At 41.1% G+C, this 20,587-nt stretch overlaps 1 protein-coding gene across 1 annotated transcript; it reads right to left on the minus strand.

The window, feature by feature from the left end:
* Positions 1-12,347: 12,347 nt before the first annotated feature.
* Positions 12,348-20,443, minus strand: LOC123002441 (uncharacterized). Its single transcript, XM_044392608.2, has 4 exons — positions 20,267-20,443; positions 19,649-19,839; positions 13,824-19,580; positions 12,348-13,768 (listed from the first exon to the last, which is right to left on the minus strand). The coding sequence occupies exons 1-3, from the start codon at positions 20,441-20,443 to the stop codon at positions 14,018-14,020; spliced, it is 5,931 nt and encodes a 1,976-aa protein (XP_044248543.1). The 3' UTR covers positions 12,348-13,768; positions 13,824-14,017.
* Between the last annotated feature and the right edge of the window lie 144 nt (positions 20,444-20,587).

Genomic DNA, 20,587 nt, shown 5'->3' on the forward strand with positions numbered 1-20,587 from the left:
TTGAGTAGTTTTGTTGAATGGCGTATTTACTCAATACCTCTTTTCTCGCAATCTTTTTAATGGTCATAATTTTCATTATGTCCATTTCTTTCTCCCAAACTGAACATATTCTCCGATCTTTGGCTGAATGATTTTTCGCATTGCATAGAATGCACTTTAGGGTTGAACAGGCACCCTGACAGTCCTGTGCACCACACTTAATACACCGTCCTACAGACTTGCATCTATCGGAAGTTTGATTAAGACGTCCACATTTAAAACATTGGCGAATCTTAGGTATGTAGTGGCTTATTTTCAGGGAACAGACACCAAAAAGAGAGATTTTTTCAGGCAACTCTACACCATCAAAACCAATTTTGACTGTTTCAGTAGGAACTAGTTTGTGAAAAAGATTGTATAAAAAGATTGACCCTATCAGACAATCTGATGCTTGCCCAGTAAATAAACAAACTATTCAAAGCTTTTGTCATTCTAAGAACTTGGACTTCGGTAGGATGTTAGGAGTAAATGGTTCTTTCGTGGACCGCGAAATCTTGAGCGGGACATAAACACGCAAGTGAGTTTTCTTTACCGCGAGTTTTTAAGGAGCGGCTAAAGATAAATTTCACCTCAGGGATTTCTACGGTTAGATACAAACAGTCCTTCGGTGAACCGCGAGTTTTTAAGGGGCATTTAAAGTGGAGCCCAAATGTCTTGTATGAACCGCGATTTCTTTATTGACATGTTCAAGGTAAATTTACTTTCTACATAATTGGTTCAAAGTTTTTTATGGAACTATTGGGGTTCGCCGTAAAAGAAATAAAAATCACTCAATTAATTTGCTTAATAATTCTATCACTCTCATTACTCTCACTCTGACTTGTATCACTTGTTTTTCCTTACGAGTGATCAAGTGAACCAAGTGACCCAGCACCACTCACTTGAATCTAACTTGTAAGTTTTTTTTTTTGTGTTTTAAATCATCTCATGGATAATAGAGCTGTTGGTCGCAACAACACTGCCGCATAGACCAGATAATGGTGGTTTGAAGGTGTATGCGCGATACACCCACGTCGACTTCGCTGTTATCGATATTAATCGTAGACGTTCTCAATGTTCGAATGTCAGTGATGCTCAAAAGGATTCCTCCAGAATGTTGCTCTCAAAGTCGCGATAACATCAGATGTATAGGTGGTTGATACAAGACCACAGAAGGTGGTCTGCAAAAACTTCCTTGAGCTGAGTTTGACAGGTGGTTATCAGGCCAATAGGCCAGTGTTTCTAATTAATTATAAAGTGGTAGATTTCAAAAATTAAAATTTGCAGTGTTTTTTAGTATGGCCAACTCTCTGAGATGGAGTGGTTCTTTTTTTTCTAGTAAACTAGTTAGGTTATTATAGTAGTTAAAAATTTTAAATTTAGTTCTGATGTTAGTTAGTTTTTGGCAGGTATCACAGAGATTTCAGTTAGTAACTTTTATTCTATTTAAGAACACTTTACCATACGTATGATCTACCATTAATCTATTTAGGACTTTAATACTTTTGGCTTTCCACTTGAGGTTGAAATGCCATGGCTTTACGGGAATTTCAGGAAATACTTTAATAAGGTTAGACCCTTTGTTTGTACATTTGCTTTCCGTGGATAGAACATTCCAACCCCTGTCCAAATATCCAGTTATTATTTCACTGTATATGGCCTTCACTTCCTCCCTAGAGTATTCTTCCTTGTTTTTCTCTAGTATTTTCTCTTTTACATTAACTTTCCTTGAGAAATAGAAATAAGTTCGAATTTTAGTGTTCTCAAAAAAGAAACTGAAATCCCTAATGGTACTCGTGTAGCTTGTATCAGCCAGGGAACCTTTGAAAAGGGATGGGTTCATAGATTTTACCTTAAAAAGCTCCTTCGCCGTAAGGAACTTTGCACGAAAAACTGGGGGCATCACACCCGAAATAAGAAAGATTTCATGTTTACTAGTTCCTGGTGGAACCCCAACACATCTTCTTAGCACACTTGCCTGAGCAATTTCTAAGTTCCTGCTTGCCCCAATACCCATATTCGCAGACTCGTTATTGCATATTTCAGCTTGGAACGAACGAAAGATTTGAAAAGATTAGTGCTTATTCTCGCCTTAAGACCTGATTTGATGGTTGTTGCATACTGGATAATTCTTTTACTCTTTTTGGTGTCATCTTTTACCTTCCTTACATGATCAGTAAGCGACATTTTAGCGAATAGAACTCTCCCCAAAAAAAGAATTTTCATGTGATTTGGAATTGGAACATTTTCAATAGTCACTTCAACTACTCGTGTGCGTCCTTTGCCTATATTAACTATAGCAGATTTGCTAGGGTTAAAAGAGAACCCTAAGTCATGACATAGCAAATTAAAATCTATAAGTTTACTTTGTAGATTATCTACAGTTCTATTGAAATTCTGGCCTGAGGAGATTATTACAAAATCGTCCGCAAATTGCATTACTTGGGTCTGGCCATTGCATATTTGATGTAATCTTTTCGTGTAAATGTTGAAAAGAATAGGGGACAGGCACGATCCCTGCGGAATGCCACCACTGACAGTTTGAACTGCTTCTCCTAATTTCAATATCCTTTTTGACAAGAAACTGAGGCACCAGTCGATTAAAACCCTTGGATAGTTCTCACTTTCCATTATCACTTTTAAAGAGTTTACATTGACGCAATTGTAGGCATTTGATAAGTCTACAACCGCCATGATTACGCATTGTTTTATCATTTTCTTTGATGCTATTGCATTTATCACATCATTTATGCACATCGATGCAGATTTACCCTTTTGATAAGCGTACGATCTATAAGGTAACACTTCGTTATCCATAGTAAACTTTTCCAGTCTCATTTTAACAAGGCTGTTTACTGTTTTCGCCAACACAGAGATGAGAGATATTGGCCTGAAATTTTCAACATTTGTCAAGTCCTTGTCCTTTTTTGGAATAGGTGTAACCTTGATACTTCTCCATTCCTTTGGAAAATTACAGTTGGCCACTAGGTCATTATAGAACGTAACCAGCTCTTTTTTGGCTTCGAGGTTTAGTGCGTTGAGCATACTGTACGTTATTTTGTCCAGGCCACCGGCAGTTTTCTTAGGTTTACTTAAAACATGCTCAAGCTCATCTATAGAGAAACTTGGACTATCATTGTTTTTCGTGGCAATCAAACTCTCATCCACAACTTGATTCTCCAAAGAGTCAAAATCTGCCAAGTGGGCCACCCCTGTTCCGAAGGTCCGATTTTCATCGAACTTTTTTACTTTTCCGGTTCACAACGAAAATATAAGAACTTCATTTGAACGGTTTTGCGAAATTTTGAGTTTTACCGGAGTTATAGGGGTCAAAACATGGCATTTTTGACACTTTTTCGAAAAAGTTGCACTCAGTCAAAAATTCATAACTTCGGAACGGTAAGAGATATCTTTATGATGTTTTCACTAATCGCTCAAGAATTATTATGGCTTTCCATAAAAAAATTTAAACAAAAATTAAAAATTTTTTTTCTTAAAAATAAATCAACATTTTTTTTTAGTTTTTATTTTTTTCAGTGTTCTTCACCAGCTATAGAGTTTAAAACCATTTGAAAATGAAGTTTGATTCATTACGAAAAAGATCAAAAAAAAAAAAAGAGGGGCCCGGACAAAGGTTTTTCGCAATATCGATTTGAAGAAGGGCGCACAGCGGTTTCCCATACAAAACGACAAAAAGTCCCCCATTGACAGCTGTAGTCGGCTGACGCTACGCTCGCTACGGCATGTGTTGACCAGCCAGTTTTCACGAGCAAGCCGTTTTTGTATGGAAAACCGCTATGCGCCCTTCTTCAAATCGATATTGCGAAAAACCTTTGTCCGGGCCCCTCTTTTTTTTTTTTTGATCTTTTTCGTAATGAATCAAACTTCATTTTCAAATGGTTTTAAACTCTATAGCTGGTGAAGAACACTGAAAAAAATAAAAACTAAAAAAAAATGTTGATTTATTTTTAAGAAAAAAAATTTTTAATTTTTTTTTAAATTTTTTTATGGAAAGCCATAATAATTCTTGAGCGATTAGTGAAAACATCATAAAGATATCTCTTACCGTTCCGAAGTTATGAATTTTTGACTGAGTGCAACTTTTTCGAAAAAGTGTCAAAAATGCCGTGTTTTGACCCCTATAACTCCGGTAAAACTCAAAATTTCGCAAAACCGTTCAAATGAAGTTCTTATATTTTCGTTGTGAACCGGAAAAGTAAAAAAGTTCGATGAAAATCGGACCTTCGGAACAGGGGTGGCCCACTTGGCAGATTTTGACTCCAAAGGTATTTGGTTTTTCAAAAAAACCAAATATTGATTTGATTTATCTAAGTCAAATTTCTCAGGAGGATTTTCTTGACAATTTTTAAGATTTTTGAGAAAACGCCACGCTGATCTGGTGTTGGGACTTGTATTTAGTTCTGTAATTTTCCTAAGGTAACTAGTCTTTTTAGCTATTTTTACAGCTTTTTTCCATTTCAACTTATAGTTGATAGCCTCAACGTAGTTTTCATACGAAGGCGATGAACACGCGGTTTTCTGTTTGCTTGTAAAAATTCTAAAAATAATCATTAAATCTTCAGTCCACCAGTACTTAGGAGTCCTATTTTCCTGAACTATGTATGTTGCTTCTTAAATCTCTTTATTTATGTTTTTTGTTAAAGTTTCAATGCTACCATTATTTACTAATTTATTAAGATTTCTTTCTAGCCTTTTTTTGGATAAAAATTGTTTTGGAGATCTAAAATCTTCAGCAATCTTAAAAGTAATTGGATGATGATGACCTAAGTATATAGATTCACACAACCATTCACTACACTGAATCCCTTTAACAAAAGTTAGATCTAGTACCGATCCTTGAGCAGCATCTATATTTCTCCTAAAGGTAGGGCTACCATTGTTTAATAGCAAGAAACCAGCATTGTTTGCATTAAAAAATCACCCTTGCTACTGTCGATATAATCACCAAAGGATGTAGACCTGGCATTGAAATCTCCTGCAATAACTACTTTGTCGAAAGGATCTAGTTTTTCAATTAGATTGGTGATTTCATTTTGAAAAATAGGAAGTGATAGTTGAGGCTCAAAATATACCGATGCACTTTTGATGTTACTGCTTTTTTTGGACAAGTTTGCAACAATAATGTCACAATTTGTTTCATAAATGAATCTTTTGACATTAACATCCGCGATTGCCACTCCTCCATAACCATCGTCTCGGTGTTTTTCTAGTAACGTGAAATTTACTATTTTCCTAAAGCTTAGGTCATGAGAAAAGACTTCTGCTAAGAAGGCTACATGTATATCTTCGTTGTTCAAGAATATTATTTTATTGATATTATAGATAAGTTTCTTTCAACTGTGTCAACTGGTTTTCTTCTTTCTTTAGTTGTTTTTTTTACATAGTTGTTTGTATGAAAATCGACTTGTGTTGATGTTGGTGATTCTTCGTTCAAATTTACTTTATACCCTAACTTGTTGATGAATTGATAATATCTATCTTCATCGGTGAAAGTTGGATATGTCGGAATATGATCGCTAGTATTATTGGTGTATGAATCCAAATGAAAATGAGGCTGCTGTACAGGAATCGTTGGTTTTAATATAATTCGACTGGCATAACTGTGCTTTTTCAGTACTCCATTTACTTTTGCATCCTTGTTTTGCACAGCTTCCTCTTTCTGATTGAGAGCCGGAAAATTCTCCTCATAATTGTCAAACCTTGAGTAGTTTTGTTGAATGGCGTACTTACTCAATACCTCTTTTCTCGCAATCTTTTTAATGGTCATAATTTTCATTATGTCCATTTCTTTCTCCCAAACTGAACATATTCTCCGATCTTTGGCTGAATGATTTTTCGCATTGCATAGAATGCACTTTAGGGTTGAACAGGCACCCTGACAGTCCTGTGCACCACACTTAATACACCGTCCTACAGACTTGCATCTATCGGAAGTTTGATTAAGACGTCCACATTTAAAACATTGGCGAATCTTAGGTATGTAGTGGCTTACTTTCAGGGAACAGACACCAAAAAGAGAGATTTTTTCAGGCAACTCTACACCATCAAAACCAATTTTGACTGTTTCAGTAGGAACTAGTTTGTGAAACCCTGCATATTGTCATTAATAGCTTTCTCGCGCCTGACCAAACGTTCAACAAAATTAATCTTAATCGGCGAAAAAACATTTTCCAAAATTTCCTGATCAGAAAAACCAGTTGAAACTCCTTTGATTATCCCCCACGATTCGACAAAATTCCTTGGAATGAAAGCTACAATGCTCATCTTTTTCAATTCTTCATTTTTTACAAAGGAATTTGCCCCCTTTGCGTTTTTGAAATACATCTTACACAGGTGCGGCGATAGAGCAACAATTTCCCTAAAATCATAAATTTTGATATGCCTTATTTTTTCATAAAGAAATAGACCACTTTTAGCTCTCACATTTTCAAAAAGACTGCTGTCCTTGGTTGAGACAAGCACCGCAGCTTCACCAATATGATACGTATTGTACAAGAAATTACGACGTTCAGTTTGATTTTTACCTTTACTACCAATTTCAATAGTATTATTTGTTAGTTTGGAAATATCGTTAGTTTCATTAGTGCATATTTTCTCTTTTCTTTGTCCTGCACTGTCAGAACCAGCTGCCATCGTTTGGTCAGAGTCACTTTCATAGTCCTTAGGGTTGCTGCTCTTTGCAATCATATTTTCCCCACCATGACCTTGCACAAAATTTAAGCTATCAATTCGCACTTTTTTGTTTGAAAGTTCAACTTCTGTATATTTATGAAGCAGGCCCTCCTTGTTCAAGCTGGATAGCTTTACCTTATCACAATTTCTTTTGCTAACTCTACCGTTATTTAGATCTCCATCAGGAGGTTTCAATTTCGCGGCTGCCGGCTGACCGGCCTCCGCCATTTTACTTGCTGGTTTTACCAGCCTGCCAAAAATTAACTACTCACCAGAATAATTATTTAAGGAAAGGTCCTTGTCAAAAAAAGAAAGGAGAAACGGTCTCGCACACTTCAAAAACTAGTAATCAATCACTTTTTGTTTAGCCTTTTCGCTAGCAAGGAAAAGAAAAGAAGAAGACTTTTCACTGTCCAATTTGCAAAACACAACCGGTCTCGCTTGGAGTTGAAAAGGATGTGCTAACTTGTAAGTGAGTGGACTTGAACTTATAGCACTCTATTTTAAAAAACTGACTTGTTTCTCAATTCAAGTGGACTCATGCAGGGCTCTATTAGCTTGGTGTGGTAGGACGCTTTTTGTTTTGATTTTTCGTCTTTTACGGGCAGAATGCCAAGATCTCTGTGGATGTTGTCGTTCCGAACATACCAAGGTGCCCCAGTGATAGTTCTCAAGATTTTTGATTGTGCTCGCTGGATAGTGTCGATGTTGCTGCTGCTCGCGTTTCCCCACAACTGGGAGCCGTATGTCCAGACTGGCTTAAGCGTTGAATTGTAGAGCAGGACCTTGAAGTCCAGGCAAATTTGCTAAAGACTCGAAATACAGCTCATTCACACTTCGCCTGAGGCGAGTCGAATAAAATATAATAAATCGAAGCATTAGTCCAATGCTTGCAAAATTGTCAGATTCAGAACCGAGTTGGAGTTTTGAAAGAGTACTAAGAGAAATTGAGTTTGCAATAAATAAATGTGATGTTACTCGGAGTTGGCCATAGAGGTAGTTTAGTTGATTGCCTTAGAGAAAATTTGCGAGAAGGACAAAAGGAAAGCAGAACAATTGAAAATAAAAGAGAGAACGCTCGCGAAAGAGAAGCTAGTTACCAGTCGAGGGTCGAACGTTTGATGATGGGTGATAACGAAGTTAATTGAGTTGTGTAGATTTGATGATGACCAAGATGATAATGAACAAGATTTGGATTAGAAGTTGTTTTCTTTTATTGAAGTTGCGTAACACATATAGTTGCGATTTCAGTTGGCTGGAAGGATGATCCGGTTAGGGGTATTCTCTCGTCGTTGTCCTCGGTTCGCTCAAGAATTCTGAGAAGAGTCTTTCTTCTCTTTGCCTTTGTTTGCTGGGTGGGTTGTGAGGTTGTATATATATATGAAGGTATTGGAGTTTGGAAGAGTGAAAGACTGTATTGCTTGCTTGTCAGTGACGAACTGATTTTTAATATTTCGGAATAAAAATTCATAACCTACGCTGCACACAGGCAGCACTTATATATAACACAATTCGTTTATATATTGCTTATGTATATGTGCCTCAAGTGTTTGTTGCTCCGTCGCCGCTTCTATATTCTGCCTACGCTGTATTTCTTCGGCCGCTGTCGCTTATACCCGGATGCCAACTTGTCGGCTTGCATATTATAACTCGGACAAACACTGGCCTATTTTTAATGGGTGCGGAGTGCGGGGGCGTTTGGCAGCCCGCAACCAATTTATGCTTGCATATACTTATGACTTACATATACTTGAAGGGGTGCGGGGAGTTGGTTATCAATAACTCCTCCACTCCCCAACAGACCGAAGTGACGGCCAAAACAATTGACTTTTGGGCGGAACGACTGCTTGTGGTAAGGTAGGTGTTAAAATAATTTTTTGTTTTTACTTAATTACTATTATGCTTAAGACTAACAAGATTATGATAATATACATGGTAAATATAAAATAATTATGCTTTTGTGTTCTTACTTGGAAGTTTTGTAATTGTTTTTGATTTTCTAATCCCGACAAATGGATTCTACTTAGGTTTGGGACGATATGGGTTTTGTTTATAATTATATTATTATTTTCAAAGGTCTGTATCCTCAATTGGTTATTAAAGAATTTGTTGTCATTTTCAAATGTGAGGTTGTTTATTTTAACAGAGCAATTTTCGTAGTTAACAAGGATTGACCCCCCGATAGCTGGTTGTATTCCACAGTCCGTTTGCAGTTTTCCTTGGGGGGCATTAAATATAAATATGGGCACTTCCACCAAAAGGTCCACCAAGCCAAAAACCTTGAAACTTGAATAAAACATATTTCCACATGATTTTGCCCCTATATTAGTTTCTAATTAGTTGGTTACTGAGCTTAACTACAAATTTGGAGTATAGTTTGATTATTTTTATGACAAACCCCACAAATATACGCAAAAATCAGTTTTTGGCTATTTTTTTGTTATATTTTGGACCCGTCTTCAGTTGTGAATTTAACCATTAGGAATGCTAATATGTGACATTTTTCTGTACTGAATGCTTCATTTAAATGTTAAACTATTAGGTTAAAAGCAAAACAGCCAGTAATTGAGGGATAGAGGTAAAGAAATACACTTTACCAAACGCTAAGAAAAAATGTCCCGAGCGACATGTCCAGAGCGAATGTGGTTGAAACTGTATGAAACAAAAATGGCAAACCATTTTTGAGTAAAACCAAAACCATTTCACAGCGACATATTTGGACAACATTCTAAAAAAAATCGCATTCAAATATTCCACCAGAATTCGCTAAATTCTAGTGTTAAATGAACTTCCCCGAAAATAACTTATATTTTTGTCCCGAGCGAACACGGCAGATTTTTAACGATATCTTAAGAATTAAAAGTGGTACAAAATCAAGATATTTACAAAAAATAGAGCTTGGGAAGAGTGAAAAGGAAAGCCCATTATTAAAAATAAAATCCATTTTTTTCCATTTTTTTTTCCACTTTAAAGGTGTGCCAATGTCCCGAGCGACAGTATGGAAGTGCCCATGCCCGGATCAAAAATTCGTCTTTCAAACTCCATAATTTCCACATTAAAAGTGGGTTTTCTTTCTTTTAATATATTATTAAACTATTAAACTGATTGGGCTGATCGCAATAAAAAATTAATCTTATTCTTATACACTTGTCCTTAAATTGGTACACCTTCTCTTCTCTAAATGCTATAAAACTAGGACTATATTATTTATCAATAAACGTAGTACTAACCTAGCGAATTCAAACTTATCGATCTCCACTATGGGTATCCTAATTTTAAAGTATATCTTATTTCCTACACTCTCTGAACTTGTCCTCAACACAGAATACATGGGTTCTACTGAGTCCAATGTAATATTCCGTTTTTCTAAAATGTCTCTTATAAGTCCTAACTCCTGTTTTCCTAAAATAAATTTCGGAAGGATATTTCATTTTGATAGCAACATACTCTCGGCTATATTATTAATTATAACTAATCCTATTCATTTTTTGAATGATTTTTATTTCTACGTTTTCCTCTTTCAACTCCTTATAAACTGAATTTTGAGCATACTTAATATAATCATTTATTCCCTGCTGCTCCGTATTTATGAATTTAGTTATATTGTTAAATCTATCTATCAAATTGTTATTTAATATTACTTGGTCATTAGACATCTTTAAAAACGCATCTTCCTTAACCCTGATACCCTGAAATTCTCTTTCTATGTTTTTTTGATCCTCTTCATCCATATTGCCTGTTACCGTTTTTACCATGCTACCTAATCCATTAATTAATCCCCTCCTGCTTCTTTTTATTGGCATAACTATTCTTATCCTATCAATAACTTCTCCTATTTTATTATCGAACATCCTCAGCGTTTGTTTTGTTTCACTATTCGCTTCCCGTTTTAATAGAGCTACAGTGTCATTAAACTGTTGAATTGTCGCTGAGATATCCGTTAAATCGACAGTTTGCGTGATTTGACGATAAGTGTTAATAATTCGCTTCCCCCAAATCTATTTTGGCGACGAGTTGTCCATTTTCTAAAGTTTGGGTCCTGATTGACTGAGTTATTGCCCTCAGCATCCTGTAAATATTAGGTCACAACAAGTTAATCATTAGTATTTATTAGTTTCCTGATTTTAGATTTGTGTATTTTTTGTTGCCTTTCGGTGATTAATGTTACCCCCTTATCTTCATGTACTTTGTGTTTCGTAAACCTTGGCGTGGTCTTATCCCTTCTGTTCTCTTTCCTAAATATCGTATCCCCACTTCTAAGTTGGATTGGATCACTTCTTCCTTTATTCAATCTTTCCGTTCTTTTTCTCTTTTCCTGTTCCAGCTTTTCTTTTACTTGATCGTATAATGTTGCATGAAATTCGTTTAATTTTTTGATATAGTCATGTTCGTCCCTAAATTCCACTGCTTTATTAAATAAGTGTGTCCTTCCCGTGAACAATTCAAATTGCGTCAACTTGGTAGTTGAATGAACAGCATTATTGTATGCTAATAGGGTCTCCGCTAATACTTCCTCATTCTTTCTACGAACATTCAATATTATCCTATATGTTTCAGTCAGTGTTGAATGAAGACGTTCCATTGTGGAATTACTAGATGACTGCTGAAATGACGTGTAGTGGAGTTCTATACCGTATTGTTTACAAAATTCCTTCACTAATTTGTTAGCAAATTCTGCCCCCTGATAACATACAATTTTTTTTGGTATGCCGTACAATGACAAGTATGTAGGTACAATCTCAAACGCCGACGCAAACTTTGTCAGTTTGTCTATTAATGTCAACATCGTTTTGTTGTTAATGAAATACAAATCGATGTGGATAACATCCAATGGGTATTTCGGAATTAGAGCCCTGCATGGGTATACAAAATGGGTTATTTGGGTACCCAAACCAAATTTCAGGTCAAGTAGGTCAGGCTTTCTTTTAAAAATGTACCTACCCAACCTGACCCCAAAATTTTCGGGTCGTTTGGGTTTGGGTAAAATTTGACCCATTTACCCAAATACCCAAGCCCAAACGACCCAAGTCAAATGGGTTTTAGAGCCCTGCATGAATCATTCAATTTTTGTTTTATAATAGTATGCCATAAAATTTCTGATTTGTTTAATTAAATTCTATGTGAAATAAATTGAATGTTGTTCTAATTCATTTCGAATTGAATGAATCGAATGAAATATTTTATGTATTTTTGTAATTTTTCAGATATTTTTTGTGTTTTTTTTTGAGAACAAAAAGTGGAAAATTTTTAACAAATCAATGTTAACTGCATAGTAAATAAAATTCAGGCAGATTTAATCACAAAATAATGGCCCTTTCTTTCTCAAAATAAATTGTCGTTTGAATTATTTACATTTATATTTTTCATTTTTGTTTATATTAGGAAAAGTAAAGGTGCTAGAAATTAATAAGTTACGTCAAATTAAAGCTTAATATGTGTACTAAATGTTAAAATTAAAATGAAAATTAAAATAAAAATTAAAATTTTTACGAATTTTTTTAAGACGTTTTTTTAAGCTCTAAAGTTGCGGAAAATATTTGTACGCATACTTTTTCTGGCAAGTGTAATTTCATATTCATATTCTGCTAATTGCAACCTCCATCTCACCAGTTTTGACGATGGCTCCTTCACACTGTTTAACCAAACTATCGGCCTATGGTCCGTTATTATACTGAACTTTCTCCCAAATAAATACGGCCTAAAATATTTGACTGCCCATATTATTGCTAACATCACCTTTTCTGTTGCTGAATAATTGATTTCTGAAGTGTTCAAAGTACAACTCGCATAGCAAATAGGTTTATCGCTACCCACAGGGCCTTGAGACAAAGTCGCCCCCAACGCGAAATTACTCGCGTCTGTTGTCAAATAAATAAAATAAAATAAAATAGTAAAATAGGGTCGTTGCATAATAGCGATTTGCAGGGTTCAAAGCTTTTCCTGTACTCCTGGCTAATCTCTACATTTTTCTTTCCTTTTAGTTGGTTAAATGGTTTTGTTATTCTTGCAAAGTCTTTTGTGAGTTTTCGGTAATAGTTGGAAGTTGATATTTTTTAATCACCTCAATTTTCTTCTGGTTTGGTTTAATTCCGTCTGAAGTCACTATATGTCCTACGATTTACAGTCGCAACCTTCGTATAAGCCGGTCGTGTTTTTCTGTTGCTCCAGAATCTTTTGTTTATTTGAGTGATAAAATTTTAAATTTAATTGCTAAATTAGCCTACAAGTTCTGTGGTTCCTAAACTCCTACTGTTATAATCATATCCGTGATCGGACAGTTTATATAAACGTGTTTAATTTATAAACAAACCAAATATAAACATCAGCCAGCAAACAATAACAAAGCGTCTGCTTTGTCACAGCAAGTATTGTGTTGTTGTTTCTATTCTCCCGCTCTCCTGCTGTACGCCTCTCAAAGCTGCCGGTCCGTTACCACTCTAACGGCACTTTTCCCGCTCTCGGCTTTGTGCGTGTCGCCTAAACTCACCGATCAGTGCAAGCCCTCCTGCTAACTTACGCTCTTACGAACGTTTTAGCTTACTGCTCTTTATTCCGCTGCTCTCCAAGCGTTGCCTTAATCTTTCGCCGCTCTTACTTTGCTCTGCACAGTGACCTGAGTGCATTCAAAAATGAGTCTATCCTGCTCAGCCAAAAAATGCGAGTTCAACGGCGTTATTGCTGGCGAAACTTATTTGTTGTGCTGGCTATGTGAGAATACTGCGCATTGTAAGTGCGCCGGTGTCGGCGTATATGGTCGTATTGGTGATCTTATTTCCAAAAGAATTGGATTTCTTTGGACCTGCTCCGCGTGCCGTGAGATTACGGACGAGATGCGTTCCTTCATGCGGCAAACTCGGACTGGCTTCAGGGAGATCAAAAAGCTTTTTAGTCACCTTCACGAGAAGCTGATAGCCGTTGAGTCCCAGTTTAATGGGCTTGACGCCGACCGAAAGAGATCCCCTGGGAGTTGCCTTTAACGTTGCTTAGCCAACACCGAAACAAGAAAGCCAGTCTTGTAGCGTAGAACAATAGCATAAACAAACGACAATGTTTTATTCTGTATGAAATACATATATCAGATTTAACCTATTTTCACAATCAGTTTTACATACCGCAGTCTCGCCTCCCAGTCTCTTTGATCTCTCCAATCGGAATAAATCTGAGCGGGAGATTCTGGCTTACAATTCACCATTTAGTGTGACCGCATTTAGCTTTACATATAATCTCTCTAACGATTTACAACATCGATGACAAATACTGAAATACTTGGCGCTACATTTAAATTTACTAAATCTTGAGCGTTATGTTAATCCGTTCCACGACATCCCCACCCCGGTGAAGCAACTGCATTCACCACATCCAGAATAGCCAATCTGGAGATGGGACGCATGATTAACTTAGCTCGATCGCCATTGGTAGTGCGCACCGCCTCTCGTCGTGGTACTCCATCCGCTCCTGGGTACACTTCCTCCACGACGCCTTTCCTCCATTCTCGACGAGGGATGGCCGGATCACAGATGTACACGAGATTCCCTGGGCGCATAGGCTCGACATGCTCGCACCATTTCTCCCTGCGAACAAGCGTTGGTAGATACTCATGTACCCAACGTTTCCAAAATCTGTCTCTCATCATCCGTGCGATACGCCACTGCTTCCTAGAAGCGCACTTGACAGGCTGCTCTCCGCGATCCCCAGGAAGGTCCGGAACATTAGCCACTCCTCTTAGCAGATCGTTGGGCGTTAGCGGTGCCTCGTGATCCACAGTGACTGGAAGGTGGGTAAGCGGACGAGAATTAACAATATTCTCCGCCCCAATAAGAAAGCTCTCCAAGACGTGTTCTTTAGGAGCCACCTCCTTCACAGTATGCGCGAGCACCTTCTTCACACATTGGACCATCCTTTCCCAGATGCCGCCGGCAGCTGGGTTCGCGGGACAGTTAAAGATCCATTCGATTCCTTTGGATGACAGCTCATCCTGGATCTTTTCTGGTTCGAAGACTTCATCGAACTTTCTGGCCTCACGATCTGCTCCAATAAAGTTCTTTCCATTGTCGCTCCTCAATCTGACCACCGGTCCACGGCGGCACATAAAATTCCTCATAGCGATGATGCAGGAATCTGTTGACAAATCGTGGGCTATCTCCAGGTGGACAGCCCTGGTGGTTAGACAAGTAAAGAGTGCGACCCACCTCTTCTCAGTGCGACGTCCAATCGTCACAAACAGCGGACCAAAGTAGTCCAAGCCAGTATACTTGAATGGCCATCCATTCGGCTCCAGCCGGTCCTCTGGCAACGGACCCATTAATGGCGGAATTGGTCGTACTCTCCGGAGTTTGCATACGTTACAGGTCGCCATAACACTCCGTAAAACTCTCCTTAAATTGGTTATCCAGAACCTGGTCCGGATCTCGCTTATGGTCGCGTCTAGATTCTGGTGCTTCATCTTCCTGTGGTAGTGACGAACTATCATCTCCGCCAGTGCGTGTTTGTGCGACAGTATGATCGGGCGCCGGGCGTTGAATGGGACGCATTCGGCGGCATCAATCCGTCCACACGCTCGTATGATTCCATCGTGGTCGACGTAAGGGGATAGTCCTCGTAACTGACTGCCTTTCGCCACTGCCTTTCCTTGAACTTCATCTGCAAACGTATCAGCCTGGGCGCGCTGGATCAGTTTCCGTTCTGCCTCCGCGCACTCAGTAGCTGTAATACCGTAGGCCTCACTCTCGTCACTCAATCCACGGCACCGTCGTATGAACCTGAGGATCCACGCTGTGGTCCTGACCAATCGATTATAATTCGAAAATCTCTGCAAAGATATAAACTCGTTGGCAATTACCAGTGTAAACTCACACGGCATCTCTTCTTCTGCGGAGTGTGGACTGTCGCGATCACTTGGAGATGGCTTGGGCCACTGTTCTTCCGACTCCCGCAGAAATGATGGCCCGCTCATCCACCTTGCCCCTTGGCTAAGGTCCACATGGCGCTGTGGCCTCGTCGCGTCATCTGCCACGTTTTCGGCAGACGGTATCCACCTCCATTGAGACACCTCCGTTGACTCTAAGATCTCCGCCACCCGGTTTCCAACGAACTGCTTATACCGCCGGTGGGTGCTGCTTATCCAGTGTAGCACGGTCTTAGAGTCAGTCCATAGCACGCATCTGCTGATCGATACGTCGTGCTCTCGTCTTACGGTGTCCATCAGCCTGGTTCCTAATACAGCTGCTTGGAGCTCCAGGCGCGGGATCGTCATCGTCTTCATCGGGGCGCATTTCGTTTTGGAACACACGAAATAGGACCGCACATCATTGTTGTCATAAGTCGCCCTCCAGAATGCAACTGCTGCGAACGCCGATTGGCTGGAGTCCACAAACACATGTAGCTGCAGTTCACGTACGCATCCCGTGCCAAAGTAGTAGCGTGGACAGCGGAAATCTCTCACGTAATCCATTTCCAGCCTCCAGCTTTCAAACGCTTTGGCTAACTCATCCGGCAACGGCTCGTCCCACTGAACTCCTCTCCGCCAAATCTCACGCATCAATAATTTGGCGGTTACCATGAAGCAGCTCAAGAATCCTATCGGGTCAAATGTTGACATAACCAGACTTAGGAATTCTCTCTTGGTGGGTGCACGTTCTCCGGTCATCACGCTGCTGGGAACCCTGTGGTACTTTACGCTGAATTTAAAGTCATCCGTCGCTGGGTGCCAGTACATGCCTAATATTTTCTCCTCCGCTTCATTCCATTCAACGTTCTTATTGGATCCTAGTGGGTTCAAAGCCTTGACCACACTTTCCGAACTTGATGAGAAGCGGCACAAATCGAATCCGGCCTCAGCATGAATTTTCCTTACTCGTTCTGATACAGCGATAGCTTCTTTCTCGTCCGAGAAACTATCCACGTAGTCATCTACATAGTGATACTCATTGATGGCCTGAACCGCGCGAGGATCTGCTTGTGCGTATCTTGAAGCGTTTATGGTCTTCACATGATGCGCTGAGCACGGCGAACAAGCGGCTCCGAACGTCATCACTACCATTTCGTACAGATCTGGATCTCGACGGTCATCTCCATTCCTCCACAGGAATCTCTGGGCGCATCTATCCTGGGGCTGTATCAGCACCTGATGAAACATCTCCTTTATGTCTGCGCAGACCCCGACTGCTCCTTCCCGAAAATGGAAGAGCACGGCTGGCAGAGACTTGAACTGTTGTGGGCCTTTGAGTAGAACCGAGTTCAAAGATGTATTGCCCACTTTGGCTGCGGCATCGAAGACTAGACGGATTTTTCCGGGCTTGTTTGGGTTCTCGACCCCGAAGTGCGGCAGGTACCAGATCTTGTCCCGGTTATCGCCTGCCACTTCCTGCTGCTCCAGGCGTCGTGCGTAACCCTTGTTGACGTAGTCCTCCATGATCGACTTGTAGGCCCGTGCAAAGCTGTCATCCCGTCTCATCTTCCTTTCAATGCCGACAAGTCTTTTGAGTGCCATTTTATAGCTGTCTGGCAGGCTCACTTTATCATCTTTCCACAGCAATCCAGTTTGGTATCGTTCGCCCACTCGCCTAGTCGTCTCGTTCAGGATTCCCAAAGCCCGTGCGTCGCCACTAGCTGCGACTGGTGGCGCCGGCTTCACTCCGAAATTCTCAATTTCGAAATAGTCGCTGACCATCTTCTCGAGATGATCATACTGTGGGACGGCTAGGAGGCACGATCTTTGCATTGGTGAACTCATCTGACTTCTTACAGGTCCAAAAACCACCCATCCTAGTTTGGTGGCGGCTGCATAGGGTCCTCCTGCTCCGAAGCTCCTATTTTGCATAGGTATTCCTAGGTGCGCATGGTCTAGTCCAATTAAAATCCTCGGGACCGCATTACGATACGGTTTCATAGGCAGGCGTGCAGAAGCCTTCGCCGCTTTGACATCTTCCCGACGCAGACTTTGCATCGGAAGATTGAGGTTAGAGACCGCATACACATTTTTCAAAGCATGGCGTTTCGGTCTGCCCACTCCACTAATCTGGAGGCTGACCATTTTTGTGTTCTCTTTCGCTGACTTGCCACCGAACCATTGAATGTTGAGCTGCCGACTCTCGCCTTTTAGGTTTAGGCTTCGAGTGAGCTCCTCGTCGATCAGGGTCACGGACGAACCTTCGTCGAACAGCGCGTAGGTATCCAGCTGCGTATCCTCCCCGAACAGCGTCACGGGCAAAATACGGAATAGTAAGTGTCCTCCATCCGGATCGACGCAACTTAGGTTCCGATGTGGCAATCCACTCCCGTCACTTGGCTGACGGCCTTCGTCCCGCTTGCGCCATGCATCCTGCGTCTGTGCAGATGCCGTAAGCGGACTTCTCTGGGCCAGATCATCTGGCTGATGTACTTGCGTGTCCACCTTCCTCCTGTCAGCGCCCGCATGTACCATGCGACCGCGATCGCTCCTTTCATTTGGCCATGGTCGACCGTGGAGTTGCGATGGCCGTGTGGGGTTGCCCACCCAGTCATGCAGGAGGTAGTGATGCCTCATCTGGCATCCGTAGACGTTGCACTTCCCGTTTCTCTTGCAGAACCTGGACATGTGACCGCTCTCCAGGCACGAGAAACAAATCCGATGCTTTCTTACATACTCCATACGGGCAGTCGGAGTAGCGTGGTTGAAATCCTTACAGTCCTTGATCGTGTGTTGCTCCTCGCAAATTGGGCAACTCCTGGGGTGATCTTCAAATAGATCCTGATCCTTCTGACTGGTGCTGGCGTGCAATACCCTACGCTTAGGATCCTTGCTGTCGCCGCTCGTAATAGTGCACACTAATTTAGCGAGTTCGTTTAGCCATTCGCTTAAGTGCGCGACAGTTGGGTAGCACCCTATTACGGCGGCGTGCCTGGCCCAATCCAACCTTTTGCTCAGTGGTAGCTTGGCGATCAGCTCTTCCATCAAGGTAGGATTTCCTAGGTGCTGCTCCCCGTTCGGTCTTGACTGTAGAAACGCTGCGAGATTGCTGACCAGTGTTGCAAACGGCACGATCTTTATTATATTGTGTTCTTGGATCGGCTGCACCTCTCGCACGCTTTCCAGTTGGCTACGTATCAGTTGCTCCGGGCGTCCATATCGGAAACGTAGCTGATCCATTACAGCCTGAACGTTATTCGGGTGTATAAGCAGCGACTTGACAGATGCTCGCGCTTCACCCTTCAGGGCTTTCACTAGCCTCTGGTTGTTCTCCAACGCAGTACAATTATACGCCGCCGTCGTCTCCGTGAACGCGCATTGGAATATTGGCCATTCCTCAGGCTGACCTTCGAACTCTGGAAGATCAGGCAGTCTGCGCGGCGTCCATCCAATTAACGGGCTCGGCGAAGCTATTCCGTATGAACCAGTTGATTGCGGGGGTACCATCAGGTTGCGAAGAGGTTCCCGCGGTGCTTGCATGTAGCTTAGTGCTGGCTGCACAGTAGCCGTCACGCAGCATGGTGTGGAATAGCTCAACGTTGTACTGTTTGTACTGAGTGTGACTTGTTGCCCTATTGCCAGATTTCCACTCGATTGTGGCGGCAGGTTTCCACTCAATAATGGCGGCAACTGTTCATGTAAAAATGGCGTTACTGACTCAGCCAAATTCGGTGCCAGATTTCCACTCAACAATGGCGGCAGATTTCCACTCAAGTTCTGCCCTGGCGTTCCGCTCAAACATGGCGGCGCATTCGCCGCACCGCTCGCTCCTATACCGCTTGATCCGTTTCTAACGGGATCCCTCGCGGCTGCATCTTGCCCTTCACCTGACCTCGCCTTTTGAAGCTCCCTTTCCAAGGTAGCGATCCTCTCCATCAGCGCCGCAAACTTATCGGTTGTGGTGTCCGTATCCTGGCCTGATCTATCAAGCTTTGGAGCACCACCAGATTAATCCCGGTTGCTTTGGAGTGCGTGGCCGCTGCAGCTCACCGCCCGATAAGGCCGGCGCATTCTTCGGAGTGCCGGATGATGTGGTCGCGGTGGTCGTAGTTGCAGTTGCGGTAGCTCCCGTCTGTCCAATTCGGGGGCTCCGCCGGGGTGAATGTGAAGTCGGCATTGCACGATAAAGGAGTGCGAATAAAAGAAATGACGCCGACCGAAAGAGATCCCCTGGGAGTTGCCTTTAACGTTGCTTAGCCAACACCGAAACAAGAAAGCCAGTCTTGTAGCGTAGAACAATAGCATAAACAAACGACGATGTTTTATTCTGTATGAAATACATATATCAGATTTAACCTATTTTCACAATCAGTTTTACATACCGCAGTCTCGCCTCCCAGTCTCTTTGATCTCTCCAATCGGAATAAATCTGAGCGGGAGATTCTGGCTTACAATTCACCATTTAGTGTGACCGCATTTAGCTTTACATATAATCTCTCTAACGATTTACAACATCGATGACAAATACTGAAATACTTGGCGCTACATTTAAATTTACTAAATCTTGAGCGTTATGTTAATCCGTTCCACGACAGGGCTAAAAATAATTAAGGAAACTCCAAAAAAGATTTCTTCTCCTCCAACTGGCCAATTAATGAACCATCTTACTCCTACTATTCCACCCTCATCCGTGAGGGATCCTGGCTCCTCCAATAGCTCACTAATGTACGCTTCATTAGTTTCTGCCAATGCCAGCGAAATCGATACAAACTGCGTATCATCAAATAACCTTGTGCCTCCTATGCCGGGTCCTTTATTATTATGCCCTACCAGGGATTCAGCCATGTCTCCTACTAGATTGGCAATTCCTGCTCCAGTGCTTAATTTTGTAACTCCTGATCCCTGGCTCTCATCCTGGTGCCGTACAGTTCAACCTTCCACAATCCGCCAACGCGATACCGTCGGTATCCTCCGTTATAACGGCACCGC

Source organism: Drosophila takahashii, chromosome 3L (genome assembly GCF_030179915.1).
Source record: "Drosophila takahashii strain IR98-3 E-12201 chromosome 3L, DtakHiC1v2, whole genome shotgun sequence".
Lineage (NCBI taxonomy): Eukaryota > Metazoa > Arthropoda > Insecta > Diptera > Drosophilidae > Drosophila > Drosophila takahashii.

What these genes read in the sequence shown, in the direction of transcription:
- LOC123002441 (XM_044392608.2), bottom strand. Translation starts at nt 20,443, where the DNA reads ATGGCTGAATCCCTGGTAGGGCATAATAATAAAGGACCCGGCATAGGA. An exon ending in ATGAGGGTGGAATAGTAGGA is followed by an intron (nt 19,840 to 20,266) that starts GTAAGATGGTTC and finishes GCAACGTTAAAG; the next exon opens with GCAACTCCCAGGGGATCTCT. An exon ending in TGCGCCGGCCTTATCGGGCG is followed by an intron (nt 19,581 to 19,648) that starts GTGAGCTGCAGC and finishes AAAGCTTGATAG; the next exon opens with ATCAGGCCAGGATACGGACA.